A 21,158-nucleotide genomic window follows, 5' to 3' on the forward strand; every position below is an offset into this window, starting at 1 on the left:
CAATCTTCTATCCATGCCAGTATATTACCCCCAACACCATGAACTCTTGTGCAGTAATCTTTTATGTGGCACCTTATCGAATGCCTTTTGGAAATATACTGCATCCATTGGTTCCCCCTTATCCAACCTGCCCGATACTTCCTCAAAGAACTCTAATAAATTTGTCAGAAACGATTTCCCCTTCATAAAACCATGTTGACTCTCCTTGATTGTATTAGGAGTCTCCAAATGTCCTGCTACTACTTCCTTAATAATGGATTCTAGCATTTTCCCAATGACAGATGTTAGGCTAACTGGTCTATAGTTACCTGCTTTCCGTCTCACTCCCTTCTCGAATAGGGGTGTTACGTTTGCGGTTTTCCAATCCGCTGGGACCTTTCCAGAATCTAGTGAATTCTAGATTACAACCAATGCATCCACTATCTCTGTAGCCACTTCCTTTAAGACCCTCGGATGCAAGCCATCAGCTCCAGGGGACTTGTCAGCCTTTAGACCCATTAGTTTACCTAGTACTTTTTCTCTAGTGATAGCGATTGTTTTTAGTTCCTCCCTCCCCTTTGCCCCTTAATTTTCTACTATTATTGGTATGTTATTAGTGTCTTCTACTGTGAAGACAGATACAAAATATCTGTTCAATTCCTCTGCCATTTCCTTGTTTTCCATTATTATTTCCCCAGTCTCAACCTCTAAGGGACCAATGTTTACTTTAGCTACCCTCTTCCTTTTTATACACTTGTAGGGAAACTGTAGCTAAAGCTAACAAGGTATTTGGTTCTATTAATACAACCCTTCAGTATAAATCAAAAGACACCATTTTGACACTATACAGGTCGCTGGTCAGACCGCATCTGAAGTACTGTGTCCAGTTTTGGTCCCCCTGGTGGGTGATACAGGGGCTTTGGAAAAGGTCCAGAGTTACAAGAATCATTCATAGCTTAAAGAACCTCAGCTACTCAGATAGGATCAAGGACCTAGGTTTATTTACTTTAGAGCATTGTAGACTTAGAGGTGACCTGATAGAGGTCTATAAAATAATTCGGGCTGGATAGCATCCCTGTTGATAGATTATTCAAGTTTCACAGACTGGGGATGAACAGGGAACTATGGAAGAGTAGGAATAGACTGGATGTCAGGAGGTTCTTCTTTTCCCAGAGAATTGTGAGCCTCTGGATTAAATTGCTGGCTGGGTGCTGACCCTCTGTATGCCTTCAAGAGGGAGCTGGACCGGTTCCTGACTGGGGCAGAGATCACATCACATAGAAGTTAAGTGTCATTATAGGTATCACTTGGTTCATGTGATCTCCTGGACTGCTTTCGATCGCCTGAGGGGGGGTCGGAGGGGAATTTTAGAGGTTTTTTTTAAACCGTATTGGCCCTGGGTTTTTTCTATTTTTTTGTCTCTCCCAGGAGATTACATGGCTGCGGGGGTGGGTGCAAGGCAGTGAGGGAAGATGTGTTTAGCCATAATGATCCGGCCATCATGGTGTGGGGCAGGTTTGATGGACCAGCTGGTCTTTTCCTGCCTGTCAATTTCCTAAGTTCACAAGACAGTTCAGCAAGACAAATTTAGGCATCAGTAACTCTTAGGCAGAGTCGGTAGCAAACCCCAGACGGGTCCTTGACAAGGAGGTATGGTGAAGGTGTTGTGGATTCATCTGGTGCTCTTGACGAATACTCTCGTCAAGGCATCAATTCGAGTGTTCTTAGTGATTTGCTTTATACACCATTCAGGCAGTCAGAGACCCCAGTCCGGCAACTCATCTATCTCCCTACTGCTTCACCATGATAATTCAGGAGGAGGCAGCCTTGCAGCGTAACCATACAGGCTGTGTTAATTTGCAGTATTCAAATAATTGCATTTTCCAGGAAAACAGAGTGAACAGAATCCCAATTTTGAAATGTAATTTCAGTATGGTTAGGAGTATTGAAAAACTGTCGGTGAGCTATTGACATCAGAGCTACAGGAAATTATTCTCTCAAAACTTGAAACAGAAGCCATATAGTCATTTATCAAAGAGGAAATGCTGAAGTTGAAACAATGAAGAAAATTTCATTTTTAAAAAATTAAACAAGGTAACTGAATTATCTTACTGTAAGCAAAATGAAAATGTGCACATTATTCCAGAATTTGTTGATGAAATAAAGGTTTGATTTTTCAGTTCTGTTTTCTTAGGTATTAAGATATGGGAATGCAAACTTGAACAATGTATAATTTTAACACTGAGTAAGTTTCCATCTTGCATCACAAATTCTGGAAGAAAAATGCTTTCTTGCTGAATGTAATCCCTAAATTTTGCATTTTTTAATCTCAAATGGAAAGTCATTTTTACACAATGAATACTTAAATGACAATTGGTGTCGTCAGGGATTTGAAAGGCTAATTCTACATTTTATTTGCTTTACATTATGGGTGAATAAAATACTGTGATAAACTTTTGCACAGTGGACTTGATTAAGTAGACATGAGCACAACAATAAAGTTTGTCATGCCTCAAAACATTCAGTTACTATTAGGTACAAGATTGATTCACAAACACATAACCACATTTAGTGACTTACCAAATAATTGTGGTACGAGAATGAGGAAAGGAAAACAATCTTATCCTAAATAATCTTAGATTATAGTGAAGACATATTCACCTTAATTTTGATTTGCTTTTAACCATATCAGATGTTAAACTGAAGCCCTGTTTGCCGATTCAAGAGGATGCAAAAGGTCCTAAGGCACAATTTGAAGAGCAGGGGAGCTCCCCAGTATCTGATCTGGCCAACATTTATCCCTCAACTAACACCAAAAACATTAACTGGTCATTACCTCATTGCAGTTTGGGGGACCTTGCTGTGTGCAAATTGACTTCCACGTTTGCCTAAACAACAGTGGCTACACTTCAAAAATAATTCATTGGCTGTGAAGCATTTTCAGGCATTGAGAACAATATATACATATATAAAAATGCGGCACTATTATCGTCAAGTCCCCCACCATCAACATCCTGGCGGTCACCACTGATCATGAGCTTAACTGGCCATATCAGGCAGTTAAGAGGGCTGGAAGAGTAACGCACCTCCTGACCCTTCAAAGCCACTCCACCATTAAAAGGCTCAAGTTAAGAGTGTGATGGAACACTCAAGAAATTCAACATCATCCATGACAGAGCAGTTCATTTCATTGGTGCCCTAAATTCAGTATCCATCCCTTTCACCACCAGCACACTGTGGCTGCAGTATGTACGACCCACAGCATGCATTGCAGAATTTTACGAGCTCACTTTAACAGCACCTCCCGGCCATGTGACCTCTACAACTGAGAAAGGCAAAAGCAGCAATGTCATAGGAACACCATCTCCAAGATCTCCTGCAAATTACGCACCATCCTGACTAGGACATAGATTGCCATTCCTCCATAGCTGGGTCAGTATCCTGGAATTCCCTACCTAACACCATCAAGGACTGCAATGAATCAAAAAGGCCCACTACCACCTACAGGGGAACCGGGGAATGTGCAATAACTGCCAACTTGCCAGCACTGCCCAATTCCCAAGAAAAAAATAACAATTTTTTTTAAAAAGTCTTTCTTTTAAAGTATTATCAAATTAAATTATGATGTTACATATGCATATAAAGTAAAAGATCATATCATGTTCATAAAGCAGCTGGAAAGGTTTCAACTAAAACTGTGGTTAAATTATTTTACAGCCTTCAGTACCGTAAAAAATAAATTTTAAACACAATTACCTCTATTTCGCCATTAGTAAGCTGCCGCTCTCTTTTTTCCAGATCTGCCAATGTTTTTTGTAGTTGTTCCTCAAGCACAGCATATTCAACCACCTGTCATTAATCACAAAAAATACAAAGGTGAAGTTCCTTTCCAGTATAAGCAATCTACAAAACATATTGCAATGTAAATTTACAAGTCGTATCTAGACAAGTTGTTCTCCACCTTTCAACTCCCTCTCTAAAAAGCAAGACAAAAGCCTCGTTTACAATATCTGTTATTGAGGCGATATGCTTAAACATCATAACGAAACAAATAAGGGAGGTAGGGAAAAAAAAAGGCAATATTAAGATTTGTAAAAAAGGGTCAGACTTGTTGATCTTGATATACCTTCTTCCTGTTCCTAAACTTTCTCATCACTAGCACTTGTAACCTGCCTGTAACAGAGACCAATGTCACCTTTTTCCACAAGATGTTTTGAATTACCCTGTATATTTATACCATCCCTCTTGCAGTGCTGGCTAGGAATTTCAGGCGTCAAGCCTATTTTTAAAAAAAGGTCTTTAGGGGTCTACTGTACCTTCTAGGCATTTTATAAACTTAAGCAGGGCTCATTTAAAACTATTGAAAGTGCGGATGCACTTGTCCATGGTCTCAACAGATTTACAATTTACTGGCCAAAGCTGAGCTCTGTACACAAGTGGAACTCCACAACTCTTCCTATAATTAATGATGACTTAAGTCCAGATCAGCACGAGCTTAAACCTAAATATCATAACCAGTCTTATAAAAATGCTGACTTGACCTGTGTATTTCTAGCATTTTTTGTTTTTAATTTCAGATTTTGAATATTTGCAGTTTTCATTTCTATTTTATTAGCACAAACCTAAATGACTAGTTAAAAAGGGTGTTATTGCAGGACATATAATTGTTCAAATAGAGGCTAACTATAAGGCAGCTTTGGTTCTAAAGACCAAACACCAGTATAAAACAGGTTTCAGCTGTTTAGCAGACATTAAGCAGAGGCCCCGTCTGCCCTTTCAGTTGGATATAAAAGATCCCGTGGCACTATTTGAAAAGCAGAAGTTCTCCTGTGTCCTGATCAATATTTATCCCTCAAACAACGTTAAAACAGATGACCTGATCATTTATTTCATTGCTGTTTGTGGGACCTTGCTGTGCACAAAATGGCTGCCGCATTTCCCTACATTACAACAGTAACGACATTTTTTTTAAAAGTACTTAATTGGCTGTAAAATGCTTTGGGACGTCCCGAGGTCGTGAAAGGCGCGATATAAATGCAAGTTTGTTCTCTCATCATTCAACTCTATTACTGAAATTACTAACTGAAGCAGCAACGTACAAGACCCTCGACTGTTCCCATCACAGCAGGCAACCAATTTACTGAAAAATGGAATTTTAAAAACACTCACATTGAAATGATCATGTTGACATGTTTAAGAATGGGAGGGAGAAGAAAAAGGGTATGCCACACACCACAATGTATTACCAGGACCACTGATTTAGTGATTGGACAAGGTAATAAAAACTGAATTTACCCTGTATTTTGGATTTGTTTACAGAGCTTTGGAGATTAAATTACATGTCACTGTTTTCCCTTGAAGTGAGTGAGTGGCCTAAACTATTACATGGTCCTTCAACAACGTTTTGAATTTTTACCTAATCTTATTTAAAGCCCAAAATACGCAGTAAAATGATAGGAAACAAGCAGCAGATTGGAAGTAGGTATGTCGGGCTCAGGAGCAGTAGGGATCAAGTTGTAGGGTTTAGAAGTATTAGGGAGGTGGCCCTGGGGTTATGACAGCACGAGGAGAATACGGAGTGCTGAAGTGAGTCAGAGGGTGAATCAGAGCTGAGTAGGGTCCCAGGATCTGGTAGTACTGGAAGGGAATGGGGAAGAAATGCAAGCTGGGAGCACTGGGAAGATGGTCCACAGCCTAGGAGTACAGAGCAAGTGGGATATTGGGGTCCAGCAGCAAGATCCAACAGCAGTCAGGGATGGGAACTAGGGCCTGGCAACTTGGGAAAAGCTAATGTCTGCCACAATTGATGTTGGCATCTGAACACTAGAGGGGTGGGCAAATCAGGCTGCACTGAGAGGGGGTGTACAGGGTAGTTTCAGTCGTGTTAGTCGGGTGGTCATGTGAGGACCAGGGCAAGGGGGAGGTAGGCTCTAAGTGTGAAAATGGGACCATGGCCTTGGATTGTGGGAACACTGTGATTGGGGTGATAGTTTTAGGAAAGGGAGGTGAATACTGATGGGAAGATATGGAAACAGAACAGTGCTTAGGGAGTTAATGGGTCTGGGAGTATTGGAGCAGTGGACAGCATGCTGAGGGGTCTGGGAGCAGAGAGAAAGTGAGGCTTGTGTGTTGAACTACTGGTAGGGATTGCCTTGACAAGAAACAAATTTGAATTTATATTGTCCCTTTCCCATCCGTAGGTCATTCCAAAGCGCTTCATAGGTAATGAATTACTTTTGAAGGCTTGTTTTGTGGGCAAACATGGCAGCAAATTTACACTCAGCAAGGTCGAACAAATAGTATCACAAAAATATAAATGCTTAGAAGCCATTTGACTGATTGTGTGTGTAGGTCTTTGCCAAAGCAATCCAAAACTAACCCCGCTATGTCACATTCTCCCCATAGTCCTGTATCTTCCGCTACATCAAATACGCACTGAATTTTCCCTTCAAAGATTCTATGGTTTCTGCCTCAACCACCCACTGTGGCAAAGCATTCCATGCTTTTCTAAGCTTTCTCCTTACTGACAATTTTAAACTCAAGCCCTCTCATCTCTGACTCCCTGAGAGGAAATTGTCTTTCCTTATTCAGTTGATCATAACTTCAGAAAATCTTTTTAAATTCTTCTTAGCCTTCATTGTTCCAGTGGAAACAGTCCCAGGATCTCAATCCTCTCTTCATAACTGAAGTTTCCTATCCCTAGAATCATCCTGGTGAATCTATGCTGTTTGCTCTTATTGCATACAATACTGTAACTGTGGCTTAATCAATGTTTTGTATAAATTAATCATATCTTCTTTACTGTTGTACTGTATGTACCATTTATAAAACCCAAAATTCTATTGGCTTTTTTTTTTAATATAACCTACTCGCACTTTCAGGGAAGGATGTATTTGAACTCCCATGTCCCTTCGTTCCTGCACAGCATTTAGTGTATTTTCATTGTTAGACTCCCATTTCTGTTTTATTCCCCAAAATGTACAACCTCACACTTATCCACATTAAACTGTGGCTGCCACCTGTCTGCCCATTTCCCTAAACTGTGCATCTCTTCCTGACTATTATTTTTAACCATCCTCATTATTTGTCAAACCTCTCTTGTGCCATCAACAAATTGAGATTATGTTTCCCTTGTGCAAGTCCAAATTATTTACATACACCAAGAACTAAAGCGGGGCTTGCACCGATCTGAGGTACACCACTTCCAACTCGTCTAGTCCACACAACAAATATTTACCCTAACTCTGTTTCCAGTCCATCAACCAATTTTCAATCCACGCTACAACTATGCTTCCTATAACATATGCCTGAATTTTTAAAAGAACTTTCCAGACTGCTAATTGAAAATCTTCTGAAACTACATATACACTACATGTATCTAATCAATCACTTCTTCAAAAAACTATTAAATTTGTCAAGCACAACTTGCCTTCAACAAATCTGTGGTGACAGTCCTTGATGAAGCCCTGAATTTTTAAATGCTCACTAAATTTATCTTGAATTATGGATTCTAAGAGTTTTCCCACAAATAATGTTAGACCAATCAGCCTATAGTTACCAGGCTTATTCTTCACACCCTTCTCAAAGGTATTGGGCTCAATATTAACAGGGCGGCGGGTTCTCAGCAGGGGGTCGAGTGGGCACGTGGGTAACACGCCCGGTGAAATCATTGTGCTCTGCACGCAATTACTGGATAATTGGAGCCACTTACCTTTGCTTCCGGGTTTCCCAGTGGTAAGCTGCGCGGCGGGCGGACTGCGCATGCGCATTAAGGTCTGTCAGCTGGAGGAGCTCTATTTAAAGGGGCAGTCCACCAATGCTCCTCAAGCAGCAAACAACCAATGCTACACCATGGAGCATGCCAGAGGGAAGGCTGCCACAAGATTTTCAGACTGCTGCTGGATCGGGTGGGGAGGAGGAGGGAAATATTTTTCCCGTCTGATGGGAGGAAGTGCCCTTCCTCCACCACGAAGAAGGCATGGCTGGAGGTGGCCGAGGAGGTCAGCAGCTGCGGCAATGTGGCATGAACCTGGGTCCAGTGCCGGAAGAGATTTAATGATCTAACCAGGTTAGGCAAAGTGAGTATACTTACGCATTCTCCCACACTCCGTCTTCCACATCACCTCCACCACCACACAACCCCTTCTGCACTGGAACCACAACGCTCTCGCATCACTCCTCACATCCACTCAACTATAATCCTCACCTTGCCTGCGTGTACTCACCACCCCTGTCCCCATTCGAACACTACCACGCAACCCAATCCTCATACAATATCATGGCTATGTTGCACACGCACCATCCCATGCATCTCCCTCACGCTCAACCCCACCCACACCAATGCATGCAGCGGCTCACCATGCAACCATCACTCAATCATGCCTCTGTGTTTTGCCTTGATAGGAGAAGAGATGCCAGAACGCCCAGGAAAGGGCACGGACCGGAGGGGGCCCGCCACACCAGGTGGTCCTAACGGACACGGAGCATCAGGCGTTGGACATCAGCCGCACGCTGGAGTGCCTGTCCGTAGTGGATGCCGAGGCTGGGATTGCACAAACAGCCGGTGACAGAAAGCTAACACTCAGCACTCATGACAGCGAATGATCTTAGCATCACTTGGCATCTGCAGCACCTCAACATCTGTCCACATGCCTAATATTGCTTTCTGTTCTCTTGCAGGGCCATCTGCGAGGGCTGTGAGCGTGGAGGGCGATTCCTCAGAGGACCTGCTGGTCTCTGAGGGTCCATCATCACATCTGAGCCACGCATCCACCAGCGCAGATACATACACCTCGGTGGGTCCCCGTCCTCACTTAGTTGGGCTTGCACACGGTGAGTCACCACGCACACGTGAGCACGAGCAGATCCTGGTGGCAGGGGCAGCAGTGGAGAGTCCGCGTCGATGGGAGCACTCTTCTCCAGTCTCTGCTCAGCTGGACCCAGATGCGGAACCCTGGGAGGCAGCCATGAAAAGGAGAGTCATCGAGGGGCAGCAGCACATTGCTGACGTGCTGGAACAGGTGCCACGTGTACTCTCCACAATCGCGCAGAGGATGGAGGAGTCCAACTCCTGCATGAGGGGAATGGTGGCACAGGTACAGGAGGGTATAGGAACATAGGAACAGGAGAAGGCCATTCAGCCCCTCGTGCCTGCTCCGCCATTTGATAAGATCATGGCTGATCTGTGATCTACCTTCATATACCTGCCTTTGGTCCATATCCCTTAATACCTTTGGTTGCCAAAAAGCTATCTATCCCACATTTAAATTTAGCAATTGAGCTAGTATCAATTGCCGTTTGCGGAAGAGAGTTCCAAACTTCTACCACCCTTTGTGTTTAGAAATGTTTTCTAATCTCACTCCTGAAATGTCTGGCTCTAATTTTTAGACTGTGCCCCCTACTCCTAAAATCCACAACCAGCTGAAATAGTTTCTCCCAATCCACCCTATCCGTTTCCCTTAATATCTTATAAACTTCGATCAGATCACCCCTTAACCTTCTAAACTCGAGAGAATACAACCCCAATTTGTGTAATCTCTCCTCGTAACTGAATCCTTGAAGTCCGGGTATCATCCTAGTAAACCTACACTGCACTCCCTCCAAGGCCAACATGTCCTTCCGAAGGTGCGGTGCCCAGAACTGCTCACAGTACTCCAGGTGCGGTCTAACCAGGGTTTTGTACAGCTGCAGCATAACTTCTGCCCCCTTGTACTCCAGTCCTCTAGATATAAAGGCCAGCATTCCATTAGCCTTATTGATTATTTTCTGCACCTGTTCATGACACTTCAATGATATATGTACCTGAACCCCGAGGTCCCTTTGGACATCCACAGTTTTTAACTTTTTACCATTTAGAAAGTACCCTGTTCTATCCTTTTTTGATCCAAAGTGGATGACCTCACATTTGTCTACATTGAATTCCACCTGCCACAGTTTTGCCCATTCACCTAATCTATCAATATCACTTTGTAATTTTATGTTTCCATCTACACTGCTTACAATGCCACCAATCTTTGTGTCATCGGCAAACTTAGATATGAGACTTTCTATGCCTTCATTTAAGTCGTTAATAAATAGTGTGAATAATTGAGGCCCCAAGACAGATCCCTGTGGGACTCCACTAGTCACATCCTGCCAATGTGAATACTTACCCATTATCCCTACTCTCTGTCGCCTTTCGCTCAGCCAATTTCCTAACCAAGTCCGTACTTTTCCCTCGATTCCGTGGGCTTCTAACTTAGCTAACAGTCTCTTGTGTGGGACCTTATCAAATGCCTTCTGGAAGACCATATAAATAACATCCATTGACATTCCCCTGTACACTACTTTAGTCATCTCTTCAAAAAATTCAAACAGGTTTGTCAGGCACGACCTACCTTTCACAAATTCATGCTGACTCTCCCTGATTAACTGAAAATTCTCGGTGTTCAGTCACCCTATCCTTAATTATAGACTCCAGCAATTTCCCCACAACACATGTTAGGCTAACTGGTCTATAATTCCCCGGTTTCCCTCTCTCTCCTTTCTTAAAAAGCGGCGTGACATGTGCAATTTTCCAATCTAGAGGGACAGTTGCTGAATCTAGAGAACTTTGAAAGATTATAGTTAGAGCATCTGCAATGTGCTCACCTACTTCCTTTAAAACCCTGGGATGGAAACCATCTGGTCCTGGGGATTTGTCACTCTTTAGTGCTATTATTTTCATTACTGTTGCTTTACTTATATTAATTTTATCGAGTCCCTGTCCCCGATTCAATATTAGTTTTCTTGGGATTTCCAACATGCTATCCTCTTTTTCGACTGTAAATGCTGACGCAAAGTAATTATTCAACATGTCCGCCATTTCCCCATTGTCAATGACAATATCCCCACTTTCAGTTTTTAAGGGGCCAACACTGCTCCTGACCACCCTCTTTTTCCTAATATAACTATAAAAGTTCTTCGTATTGGTTTTGATATCACTTGCAAGTTTCTTTTCGTACTCTCTTTTTGTAACTCTTACTATCTGTTTTGTGACCCTTTGTTGATCTTTGTATCTTTCCCCTTCGCCAGGATCTGTGCCATTTTTTGCCTTTTTGTATGCCCTTTCCTTATGTCTTATACTGTCCCTTACCTCTTTAGTTGTCCATGGCTGTTTTTTTTGGCAAGTAGAGTTCTTGCCCCTCAGGGGTATAAACCGGTTCTGTATCTCGTTAAATGTTTCTTTAAACATTTCCCACTGATCATCAGTCATTTTACCCATTAACAGATTTGCCCAGTTTACTGTGGACAGTCTCTGTCTCATCCCATTGAAGTCGGCCTTACTAAAGTCTAGACTCTTAGCAGCTGATTCACTTTTTTCCCTTTCAAACACTACATTGAGCTCGATCATGTTATGATCGCTATTGGATAGATGTTCACGCACAGTTAAGCTGTTAACTAAATCTAGTTCATTACTCATTACTAAATCTAGTATGGCTTGTCCCCTTGCTGCCTCCAGGACATACCGCTGTAGAAAACTATCCCGGACACACTCAAGAAATTCACTATCTTTCTGACAGTTGTTAGTCTGCTTTCCCCAATCTATGTGAAGGTTAAAGTCCCCCATTAAGACCACTATGCCTTTGTTACACGCTTGTCTAATCTCTGCATTTATACAATCTAGCACTTCAGAGCTGTTGCCAGGGGTCCTATACACAACTCCCACAATAGTCTTAGATCCTTTCCTATTTCTCAATTCAACCCATAAAGGTCTCTGTTGGTTGCTTACCTCTCGTTATATCCTCCTTTATCATTGAAGTGATTTCATCTCTAATCACTAAGACTACTCCTCCCCCTCTTCCATTTTCCCTATCTCTCCTGTAGACCTGATAACCCGGTATATTTAGTTCCCAATCCTGACCATCCTGCAGCCATGTCTCAGTCATAGCTATTATGTCATACCCTCCAATTTGAATTTGAACCTGTCGTTCATTTAATTTATTCCTTATACTCCGTGCATTTGTATATAGAACTCTTAGTTGGGCAACACACCCTAGCCTGACCTTCAGCTTTGATGCTGGGTTAATCGCTTTACGCCTTCTAGTTTTCACTTTATCTGTAGTGTCTAAAATACACTTTCTTTCTGCTGCTCTACGCTTTTCCCTTTCACTTGTTCTTGAACAACTGTTTGTATTACTTGTATTGTAAATTTCCCCTGGGTCTTGCCCTCTCTTGCTGCTCTCAACTTTACTCCCTTCTGACTCCCCGCTAAGGTTCCCATCCCCCTGCTACTCTAGTTTAAACCTTCCCCAACAGCACGAGCAAACACCCCCACGAGGACATTGGTCCCGGTCCTGCTTGGGTGTAACCCGTCTCGCTTGCACAGGTCCCACTTTCCTCAGAACCGGTCCCAATGTCCCAGGAATCTAAATCCCTCCCTCCTACACCATCCCTGCAGCCACGCATTCATCCTGTCTATTCTCCTGTTCCTATACTCACTAGCATGTGGCACTGGTAGTAATCCGGAGATCACTACCTTTGAGGTCCTGCTTTTTAATTTATTTCCTAACTCCTTGAATTCACCTTGCAGGACCTCATCCCTTTTTTTAAAACCTATGTCATTGGTACTGATATGGACCACGACGACTGGCTGTTCACCCTCCCCCTCCAGAATGCCCTGCAGCCGTTCAGTAACATCCTTGACCCTAACACCAGGGAGGCAACATACCATCCTGGGGACACGTTTACTGCCGCAGAAACCCTATCTGCTCCCCTTACAATTGAATCCCCTATCACTATAGCCCTGCCATTTTTCTTCCTCCCCTCCTGTGCAGCAGAGCCACCCGTGGTGCCACGAATTTGGCTCTTGCTGCTTTCCCCTGATATGCCATCGCCCCCAACAGTATCCAAAGCAGAATATCTGTTTGAGGGGGAGATAGTGTCGCAGGGACATGAAGGCATCTCTGAGATTGTGTCGCGGTTAGGTGTGGGAATGTCTGCGGTGGAGGAAAGGCTAGCCTCCCTCGAGCGTCAAGCACGGCTCAACAATGAGTCCATTCAGGCCCTGACAACGGCCGTTTGGATGCAGGGTGAGCAACATTCTGCCGCCTTGAACAGGCTGACAGATACTTTACAAGTGGCCTTCCAAGGCCTCACACAAGTCCTCCAAACTGCCGTCCAGCAGGGTGGAAGGAGTGATGTGGGCCTGGGCCATGAGAGGGATGATGGTGAAAGGGGACATGGAAGTGGGGACGCCACTCAAAGCACTCCCACGTCTCACCCGTTGCCCCCCTCAACCAGTACCCGCAATGTTGCCCCCTCTCCAGGTGGCCGAGTCTGCCCCTGCACAGGTGCAGGTGGAGCAGTCTTTGGAGGGGCCCTCACGGGCACCCAAACCCAGAGGGCGTCGGCCCAAAGCATCTAATCGGTCAGGGCATGGACAAGAGCAACCTGCCACTACCTCTGCTGCAGCCACAGGGGTAGCACCATGTAGGGGTTCCTGGAAATGAACGGCGAAAGTTTTGTGAGCACAAAGGGAATGCACAAGGGTGTCTGACGATTTGTCATGTTTTTCATTTCTTTTGTTTTGTTTCACATGCACAATAAATCTTATTATTATCACCACTACTGCCACGTCTTGCCCATTCTTGACTGGCTTGTGGAATGGTCCCTTTCATGGGGTTCACCATGAACACGCACACTTGATGCCACCCATTATGTCACCGCAGAGTGGGTGTAGGTGTATTTGCAGGGCTTTTTTGTGCAGACGACAGAGACGTCAGCGATGTCCCTGGTGGCATCCTGGAAGGATGCGGAGAAGTTGCTGAGGGCAGTGGTGACATTGACAGCGACAGGTAAGAAGATGGTGCTCGGGCCAGCCGGGAGCAGCTCGGCATGAAGGAGGCTGCAGATGTCCACGGCTACATGTCAAGTGACTCTGAGCCTCCATGTGCACTGCTGCTCAGAGAGGTCCAGGAAGCTGAGCCTCAGTCTGTAGACCCTATTGCGAGGGTAGTGCCCTCTGCTGCGCATCTCTCTCTTAGGTTGCCCCCCCTCCTGCTGTGCAGGTGGATGTGTCACAGCACTGTGTTGTGGGGTTCCACGTGTCAGAGGTGGACGGCGTGGCCAGCGAGGCTGGTGATGCTGTTCGCCCTCCGATGAGGTCATGACTGCAGCTACGGCGGCCCCCATCGGGAAGTTTGAGGAGGTCCGCAAGGGAGGTAAGTGTGCAAGTTTATGCATTTGATTGTTAGGAGGAGGGTGGTGGAGGCGGCAAAACTTTGTCCAAATTGACAGAGTGGCCTCCTGCAATGAGTGAGGGTCTCCACCCCAACCTGTCAAATGGACCTTTGCAGCTGCCACAGGCTGATGGCTGCAACACATCCATTTGAACTGGGGTATTTCCCCCAGTACGGGAAACAGTCCCAGTTAATTGCAAAATCCGATCCCTCCTAAAATATCAGGTCAATCAGGTCTGTAAACAACCTGAAGTACCTGTTCAAGTACTTTAAGTGGCACCCTGCCGGCTTTAATTGCCGGCGGGAGTCCCACACGCGGGGGCTGCGCGCGCATGTGAGCGCGTCACTGGGGAACCCGGAAATGGGGCAGGTTGGAGCCGGGCTCCGGACCCGCCCCCGGAATCCCGGATTTTCGCAGCCCCCCCCCCACCAACCCACCTGATCGCGGGTGCGAAAATAGAGCCCATTACATCAGTTACTCTTCAGTCCCATTGTATAAGTTGCATGTTTAAAGGATTGAAAAATTGTGGCCAGAGCATCTGCTCAGTCCTTTCTGGCTTCTTTGTACAGCCCAGGGTGCATACAGAGTCCAGACGGAGTTCCCCTCCCACAAGAAACATTTCCAGTTCTACAGTTATCTCCATCAATTGTTTCATATCCTTCTCTTACAGACCCACATTCTCACTTCCACCATAATTTATAAAAAGTGATATAAACTATTTAATATCTGTGCCATATATTCATCCTGAGCTATCGGGGGTTAAATTGGTTAACCCCTGAAAGCGGGCACGGGGATCACTGTGCGCGATTAACCCATGCCCGGTCATTGAGATGCAGGCAGCACGCAAGATTCGTGTGGACTGGTGATTTCTATCCTTGCTGCATACAGCCAGCCCTACCTGCATTGCCCAGATATTATGAGTGGCTACCACCACTTAAAGGCAGCCTGCACCTCTTAAAGGGAAGGCACCTTTTGCGTGTAGAAGCACTGGGGCTGCAGGAAGTGGTGAATAGTGAAGTGAATCCATGCTGCAATATAGTGATGATGTGGAGATGCCGGTGATGGACTGGGGTTAACAATTGTAAACAATTTTACAACACCAAGTTATAGTCCAATTATTTTATTTTTAATCCCACAAGCTTTCGGGGGCTTTCCCCTTCCTCAGGCAGTGTGGAAATGACAATTTCGAATCCTTTGCATATTAAGATCACAGAACAAAGCCTGGTGATTACTGCCCGTTGCCAAGGCAATCACAGTGAGCAGACAGAAAGGCGTCATCTAAAAGGCCACTGAATATACAACCCCCCAAAAAAAGAGAGAGAGATAAGGAAGACAGTCAATGACCAGTTATATTAAAAACAGATAACATTTGTTCACTGATGGGGTTACGTGTAGTGTGACATGAACCCAAGATCCCGGTTGAGGCCGTCCTCATGGGTGCGGAACTTGGCTATTAATTTCTGCTCGACGATTTTGCGTTGTCGTGTGTCTCGAAGGCCGCCTTGGAGTACGCTTACCCGAAGGTCGGTGGCTGAATGTCCATGACTGCTGAAGTGTTCCCCGACAGGGAGAGAACCCTCCTGTTTGGCGATTGTTGCGCGGTGTCCGTTCATCCGTTGTCGCAGCGTCTGCATGGTCTCGCCAATGTACCATGCTCTGGGGCATCCTTTCCTGCAACGTATGAAGTAGACAACGTTGGCCGAGTCACAGGAGTATGAACCGTGCACCTGGTGGGTGGTGTCCTCTCGTGTGATGGTGGTATCTGTGTCGATGATCTGGCATGTCTTGCAGAGGTTACCGTGGCAGGGTTGTGTGGTGTCGTGGACGCTGTTCTCCTGAAGGCTGGGTAATTTGCTGCGAATGATGGTTTGTTTGAGGTTGGGTGGCTGTTTAAAGGCGAGCAGTGGAGGTGTGGGGATGGCCATAGCGAGGGTACTCTGTTGGTTGCGTCCCGTGTTAGTCACTGAAGAGACTACACGATAACATCAACAAGTTTCATCCCACCATCAAGCTCACCATGGACTACTCCTCAGAATCAGTTTCTTTCTTAGACACACGAATCTCCATCAAAGACGGGCACCTCAGCACCTCACTCTACCGCAAGCCCACGGACAATCTCACAATGCTCCACTTTTCCAGCTTCCACCCTAACCACGTCAAAGAGGCCATCCCCTATGGACAGGCCCTGCGAATACACAGGGTCTGCTCAGACGAGGAGGAGCGCGATGGACACCTACAGACGCTGAAAGACGCCCTAGTAAGAACGGGATATGACGCTCGACTCATCGATCGACAGTTCCGACGGGCCACAGCAAAAAATCGCATAGACCTCCTCAGGAGACTAACACGGGACGCAACCAACAGAGTACCCTTCGTCGTCCAGTACTTCCCTGGAGCGGAGAAACTACGTCATGTTCTCCGCAGCTTTCAACATGTCATCAATGATGACGAACACCTCGCTATGGCCATCCCCACACCTCCACTACTCGCCTTTAAACAGCCACCCAACCTCAAACAAACCATCGTTCGCAGCAAATTACCCAGCCTTCAGGAGAACAGCGTCCACGACACCACACAACCCTGCCACGGTAACCTCTGCAAGACATGCCAGATCATCGACACAGATACCACCATCACACGAGAGGACACCACCCACCAGGTGCACGGTTCATACTCCTGTGACTCGGCCAACGTTGTCTACCTCATATGTTGCAGGAAAGGATGCCCCAGAGCATGGTACATTGGCGAGACCATGCAGACGCTGCGACAACGGATGAACGGACACCGCGCAACAATCGCCAAACAGGAGGGTTCTCTCCCTGTCGGGGAACACTTCAGCAGTCATGGACATTCAGCCACCGACCTTCGGGTAAGCGTACTCCAAGGCGGCCTTCGAGACACACGACAACGCAAAATCGTCGAGCAGAAATTAATAGCCAAGTTCCGCACCCATGAGGACGGCCTCAACCGGGATCTTGGGTTCATGTCACACTACACGTAACCCCACCAGCGAACAAATGTTATCTGTTTTTAATATAACGGGTCATTGACTGTCTTCCTTATCTCTCTCTCTCTCTTTTTTTTTTGGGGGGTTGTATATTCAGTGGCCTTTTAGGTGACACCTTTCTGTCTGCTCACTGTGATTGCCTTGGCAACGGGCAGTAATCACCAGGCTTTGTTCTGTGATCTTAAAATGCAAAGGATTCAAAATTGTCATTTCCACACTGCCTGAGGAAGGGGAAAGCCCCCGAAAGCTTGTGGGATTAAAAATAAAATCGTTGGGACTATAACTTGGTGTTGTAAAATTGTTTGCAATATAGTGAAGCATGGTGATGATGGGAACACTGGAATTTTTAATAAGCAACAACTTGGCTGCTCAAAGTTTGCTGGATTTTTATATTTTCAAGATAAGATACGGGTCTGAACAGAGATCAGAAATCGCACAACTAAAATACAGATTCAGGTCCCGTCCTTATGTTTACAAACTGTTGAATTCCTTCAAAACATTGAATAAAGGTTGCTCAGCATTACACCCCCCATCATCCACCTACCAACAAATTCTTTCAATCAGTCCTCAACTCTTCCAATCAGATGTTTCATCTCACCCTCACACATTACCACTCTTGCAAGCTGCACACCCACAACACTCAGGTCACACATTGCCAGCTATTCAATCATGACAGCCACATCACCCAAACATCTTGCAGGACATTCACTAACACACTGCCCGCTTTCTTGCGGGAGAAGGTGGCGCATCACAGAAGGCAGCAAGTGGCAGTGGCTTCACGGAACATGAACTTGCTGTCCTCTCAGGATGACAGCATTCCTGTCCCACCCCTGCCACTTGCCAGTGCCCTTGCTGCTGCCTGTCAGCCAGCCAGCCCACACCCTCTAGAGTACTGAAACTTTATTACAGGAACATAGGAACAGGGGTAGGCCATTTAGCCACTCAATGAGATCACGGTTGATCTGTGACCTAACTGCATATATTCACCGTAGCGCCACATCCCTTAATACCTTTGGTTAACAAAATCTATCAATCTCAGATTTAAAATTAACAATTGAGCTAACATCAACTGTCATTTGCAGAAGACAGTTCCAAACTTTTATCACCTTTTGCATGTAGAAGCATTTTCGAACTTCACTCCTGAACGTCCTGGCTCAAATTTTTAGGTTATGTCCCCTCGTCCTAATATTCAAGTATAGGAGACCTCCAAAAACAGGTACAAATGCATCAGCAGCTAGATGCAATAATCCAGCAATGAACCTGTAACTCCTGCATGATCCCTTTAAATAGCACTGATGTGTGTGTGTGTGTGTGTGTGTGTGTGTGTGGGTGGGGGGGGTCCTCCATGCCGTGTAAGACCTGTTCAGCTGTGCAAGGTTAAGACAGGGCGTTGGCTGGAGCATAGAGTTCCCTTTAAATCAGCATTGCACACTGATCTATTACATAATCTCCCTATTTTACATGCTGCCGGCATTCGTTAATTGCATGTGTACAAATACCTTTACCAATATGGCGTCCTGCGCACATCACGCCAGAAGCGTGCACACTCATCGCGGACGCCATTGTGGGTCCTTAGGAGTTCACGTAGCGCCTATACAATGGGCGCTTCGCACCCCAATTTAGTCCCCATCATATGTTTTCTATTCTTTTATAATTAATTTCATAAAAAGTGTCATTTGTTTTTCTGGTGTTGGTTGAGGGAGGAATGTTGGTCGATGGAGGAAGATTGGTCAGGACACAAGGAGAATTCACTTCTCTTTTTAAAATAGTGTCATGGGATCGTACGTCTAACTTAATAAGCAGATAGGTCTTGGTTTAACATTTCATCCAAAATATAGTGTTACAGGGTCTGGGAGCTGGGGTGTTATAGTCAGGTGTGTCTGGGAGAATTGGAGAGAGCAGTATTGAGGTTCGGAACTATTGACTGGGGGAGGAAGGAAGGTGGAGAATAAAGGTTATAAGCCTTCTTCAATCCCCCCCCAGCCCTCCCCAGAAAACTTTCTAACAATCATTTACCACTGAGCTGGGAATCGAATCACTGTTTAAAACACAGTATAATTGTACTGTATGTTAGTACAGACAGTAAAAATGCACTATACTATTTAAACTATGAACACACAGCTCAGTGCAGGGAAAGCAGTTACTAACAACCTGCCAGTTCCCAGAAAGGCCCTAATTGCCAAGATCTTGGTCATGACCCAGGAATCAGCTTTAAGTTCTTTAAAGCACTTGCAGCTACTTTGGTATCATGCAACATCTCTGTCCTGCCCCCTTACCTTTTTCTTCACAAGTGCTTCTCTCTCTCTGTCTCTCCTCTTCCATTCCTCAGCAAGGGCCTGCATGTGAGCCAGTTCTTTTTGTTTCAACTATTGGCAAGAAACAAACACTAATATATTGGTCATTCACACAAAAAACAATGAAATATGCACACTACAGTAACACCACACAGAGTTACATTGAACGTGCAGCACAAAAACAGGCCATTCAGCCCAACAGTCTATGCCGGTGTTTATGCTCCACATGAGCCTCCTCCCTCCTTCATCTAACCCTGTCAGCATAGCCTTCTATTCCTTTCACCCACGTGTCTATCTAGCTTCCCCTTAAATGCATCTATGCTAGTCGGCCCAAGTACTCCTTGTGGTAGCAAGTTCCACATTTTAAATAGAGACAGAGTACAAAAGCAAGGAAGTTATGCTAAACCTTTATGAAACACTGATTAGGCTGCAGCTGGAGTATTGTGTCCAATTCTGGGCACCACACTAAGAAGGATGTCAATGTTACAAATGGAAAGCCAAGTGGTGAAGGATAAAATAATAGAACCTAGTCTTTAGTTGTTTCCAAGCTTTTATTCATAAAGGTTCCCCTTACACACACACACCACACCATAGATAAGCTCTCCTATAAAAAGGATACAAGAGATTCCCCAATTGATAGCCACCACCTGAGTACAATTAACACTCACTGATATAAATCATACAATTAACAGCCAAGGCCTTAGAGAAGGTCCAGAGGAGATTTACTAAAATAGTATCAGGGATGAAAGACTTCCTAGCCGGTGGAAAGCAAGATTTATTCAGGCAATTATCCCAGGAGGTGGGTCTTAGAGATGAACCTGGTGAGAGGGTAAGAAAATAAAAAAGATTGGGAAATATTTAACTCTCCTAAAGTTACAAAATATTTACATTACAACTAAAAATTGACAAAGCTCAATTATATTTGAGTTGATTCAATGTGGAGCTATTATATAGGCCTCAATTATGACAGTGCTTCAGATATGCTTTTCCAAGTATCATAATTTGCCAACAGATGCCATTTTGGCAGCAAGTTACTCTTTAAATTTGCATTTGTTGCAAGAAAAAAAAAAGGATTTACCTGGTTCTCAAACAAATCTTCCTGCACTTCTTTCCACATTTCCAGCTCTAATGCAGCTTTATACTCCATCGTCTCACGTGGCTCAGGTTCAGGACCCGGCTCTGAAGCCTGCAGAGGCTGAGCTGAAGGATCAGGCTGTTGTTGGTGTCTAATATTTGAATACTAAAAGTAAAAAAGATATTTATCAATTACATTTACATTTGTGCTCCAAGCAAATACCAGTGAACATAGGAACAGGAGTAGGCCATTCAGTCCCTTCAGCTTGCTCTGCCATTCAATTAGATTGTGGCTGATCAGTTCCTCACCTCCATCTTACCCGCCTTGGTTACATATCCCTTGATACGCTTACCTAACAAAAGTCTATTTATCTCAGTTTTGAAAGCTCCAATTGTCCAGGCATATACAATCTTTTGGAAGAGTTCCAGATTTCGACCAACCTTTGTTTGAAAACGTGCTTCCCGATTTCCCTCCTAAAGGCCCTAGCTCTAATTTTAAGATTATGTCCCCTCATTCTTGATTCCCCATCAGATGAAATAGTTTCTCTGTATTTACCCTATCAAGTTCTTTTAACATTTTAAATACCTCAATCAGATCACCCCTC

General features: G+C 44.7%; 1 protein-coding gene across 2 annotated transcripts in view; it reads right to left on the reverse strand.

The window, feature by feature from the left end:
* The window catches only part of cep120 (centrosomal protein 120), an 83,958-nt gene that overhangs the window by 25,452 nt on the left and 37,348 nt on the right, over window positions 1–21,158 (reverse strand). For both annotated transcript variants that reach the window (XM_067983038.1, XM_067983039.1), the window contains 3 exons: window positions 20,558–20,719; window positions 19,462–19,551; window positions 3,736–3,828 (listed from right to left, as the gene is read on the reverse strand). In XM_067983038.1, the coding sequence (XP_067839139.1) occupies window positions 3,736–3,828; window positions 19,462–19,551; window positions 20,558–20,719 (345 nt within the window). The remainder of the gene's footprint in view (window positions 1–3,735; window positions 3,829–19,461; window positions 19,552–20,557; window positions 20,720–21,158) is intronic.

This window comes from Heptranchias perlo, chromosome 4, assembly GCF_035084215.1.
Source record: "Heptranchias perlo isolate sHepPer1 chromosome 4, sHepPer1.hap1, whole genome shotgun sequence".
In the NCBI taxonomy this organism is placed as follows: Eukaryota; Metazoa; Chordata; class Chondrichthyes; order Hexanchiformes; family Hexanchidae; genus Heptranchias; species Heptranchias perlo.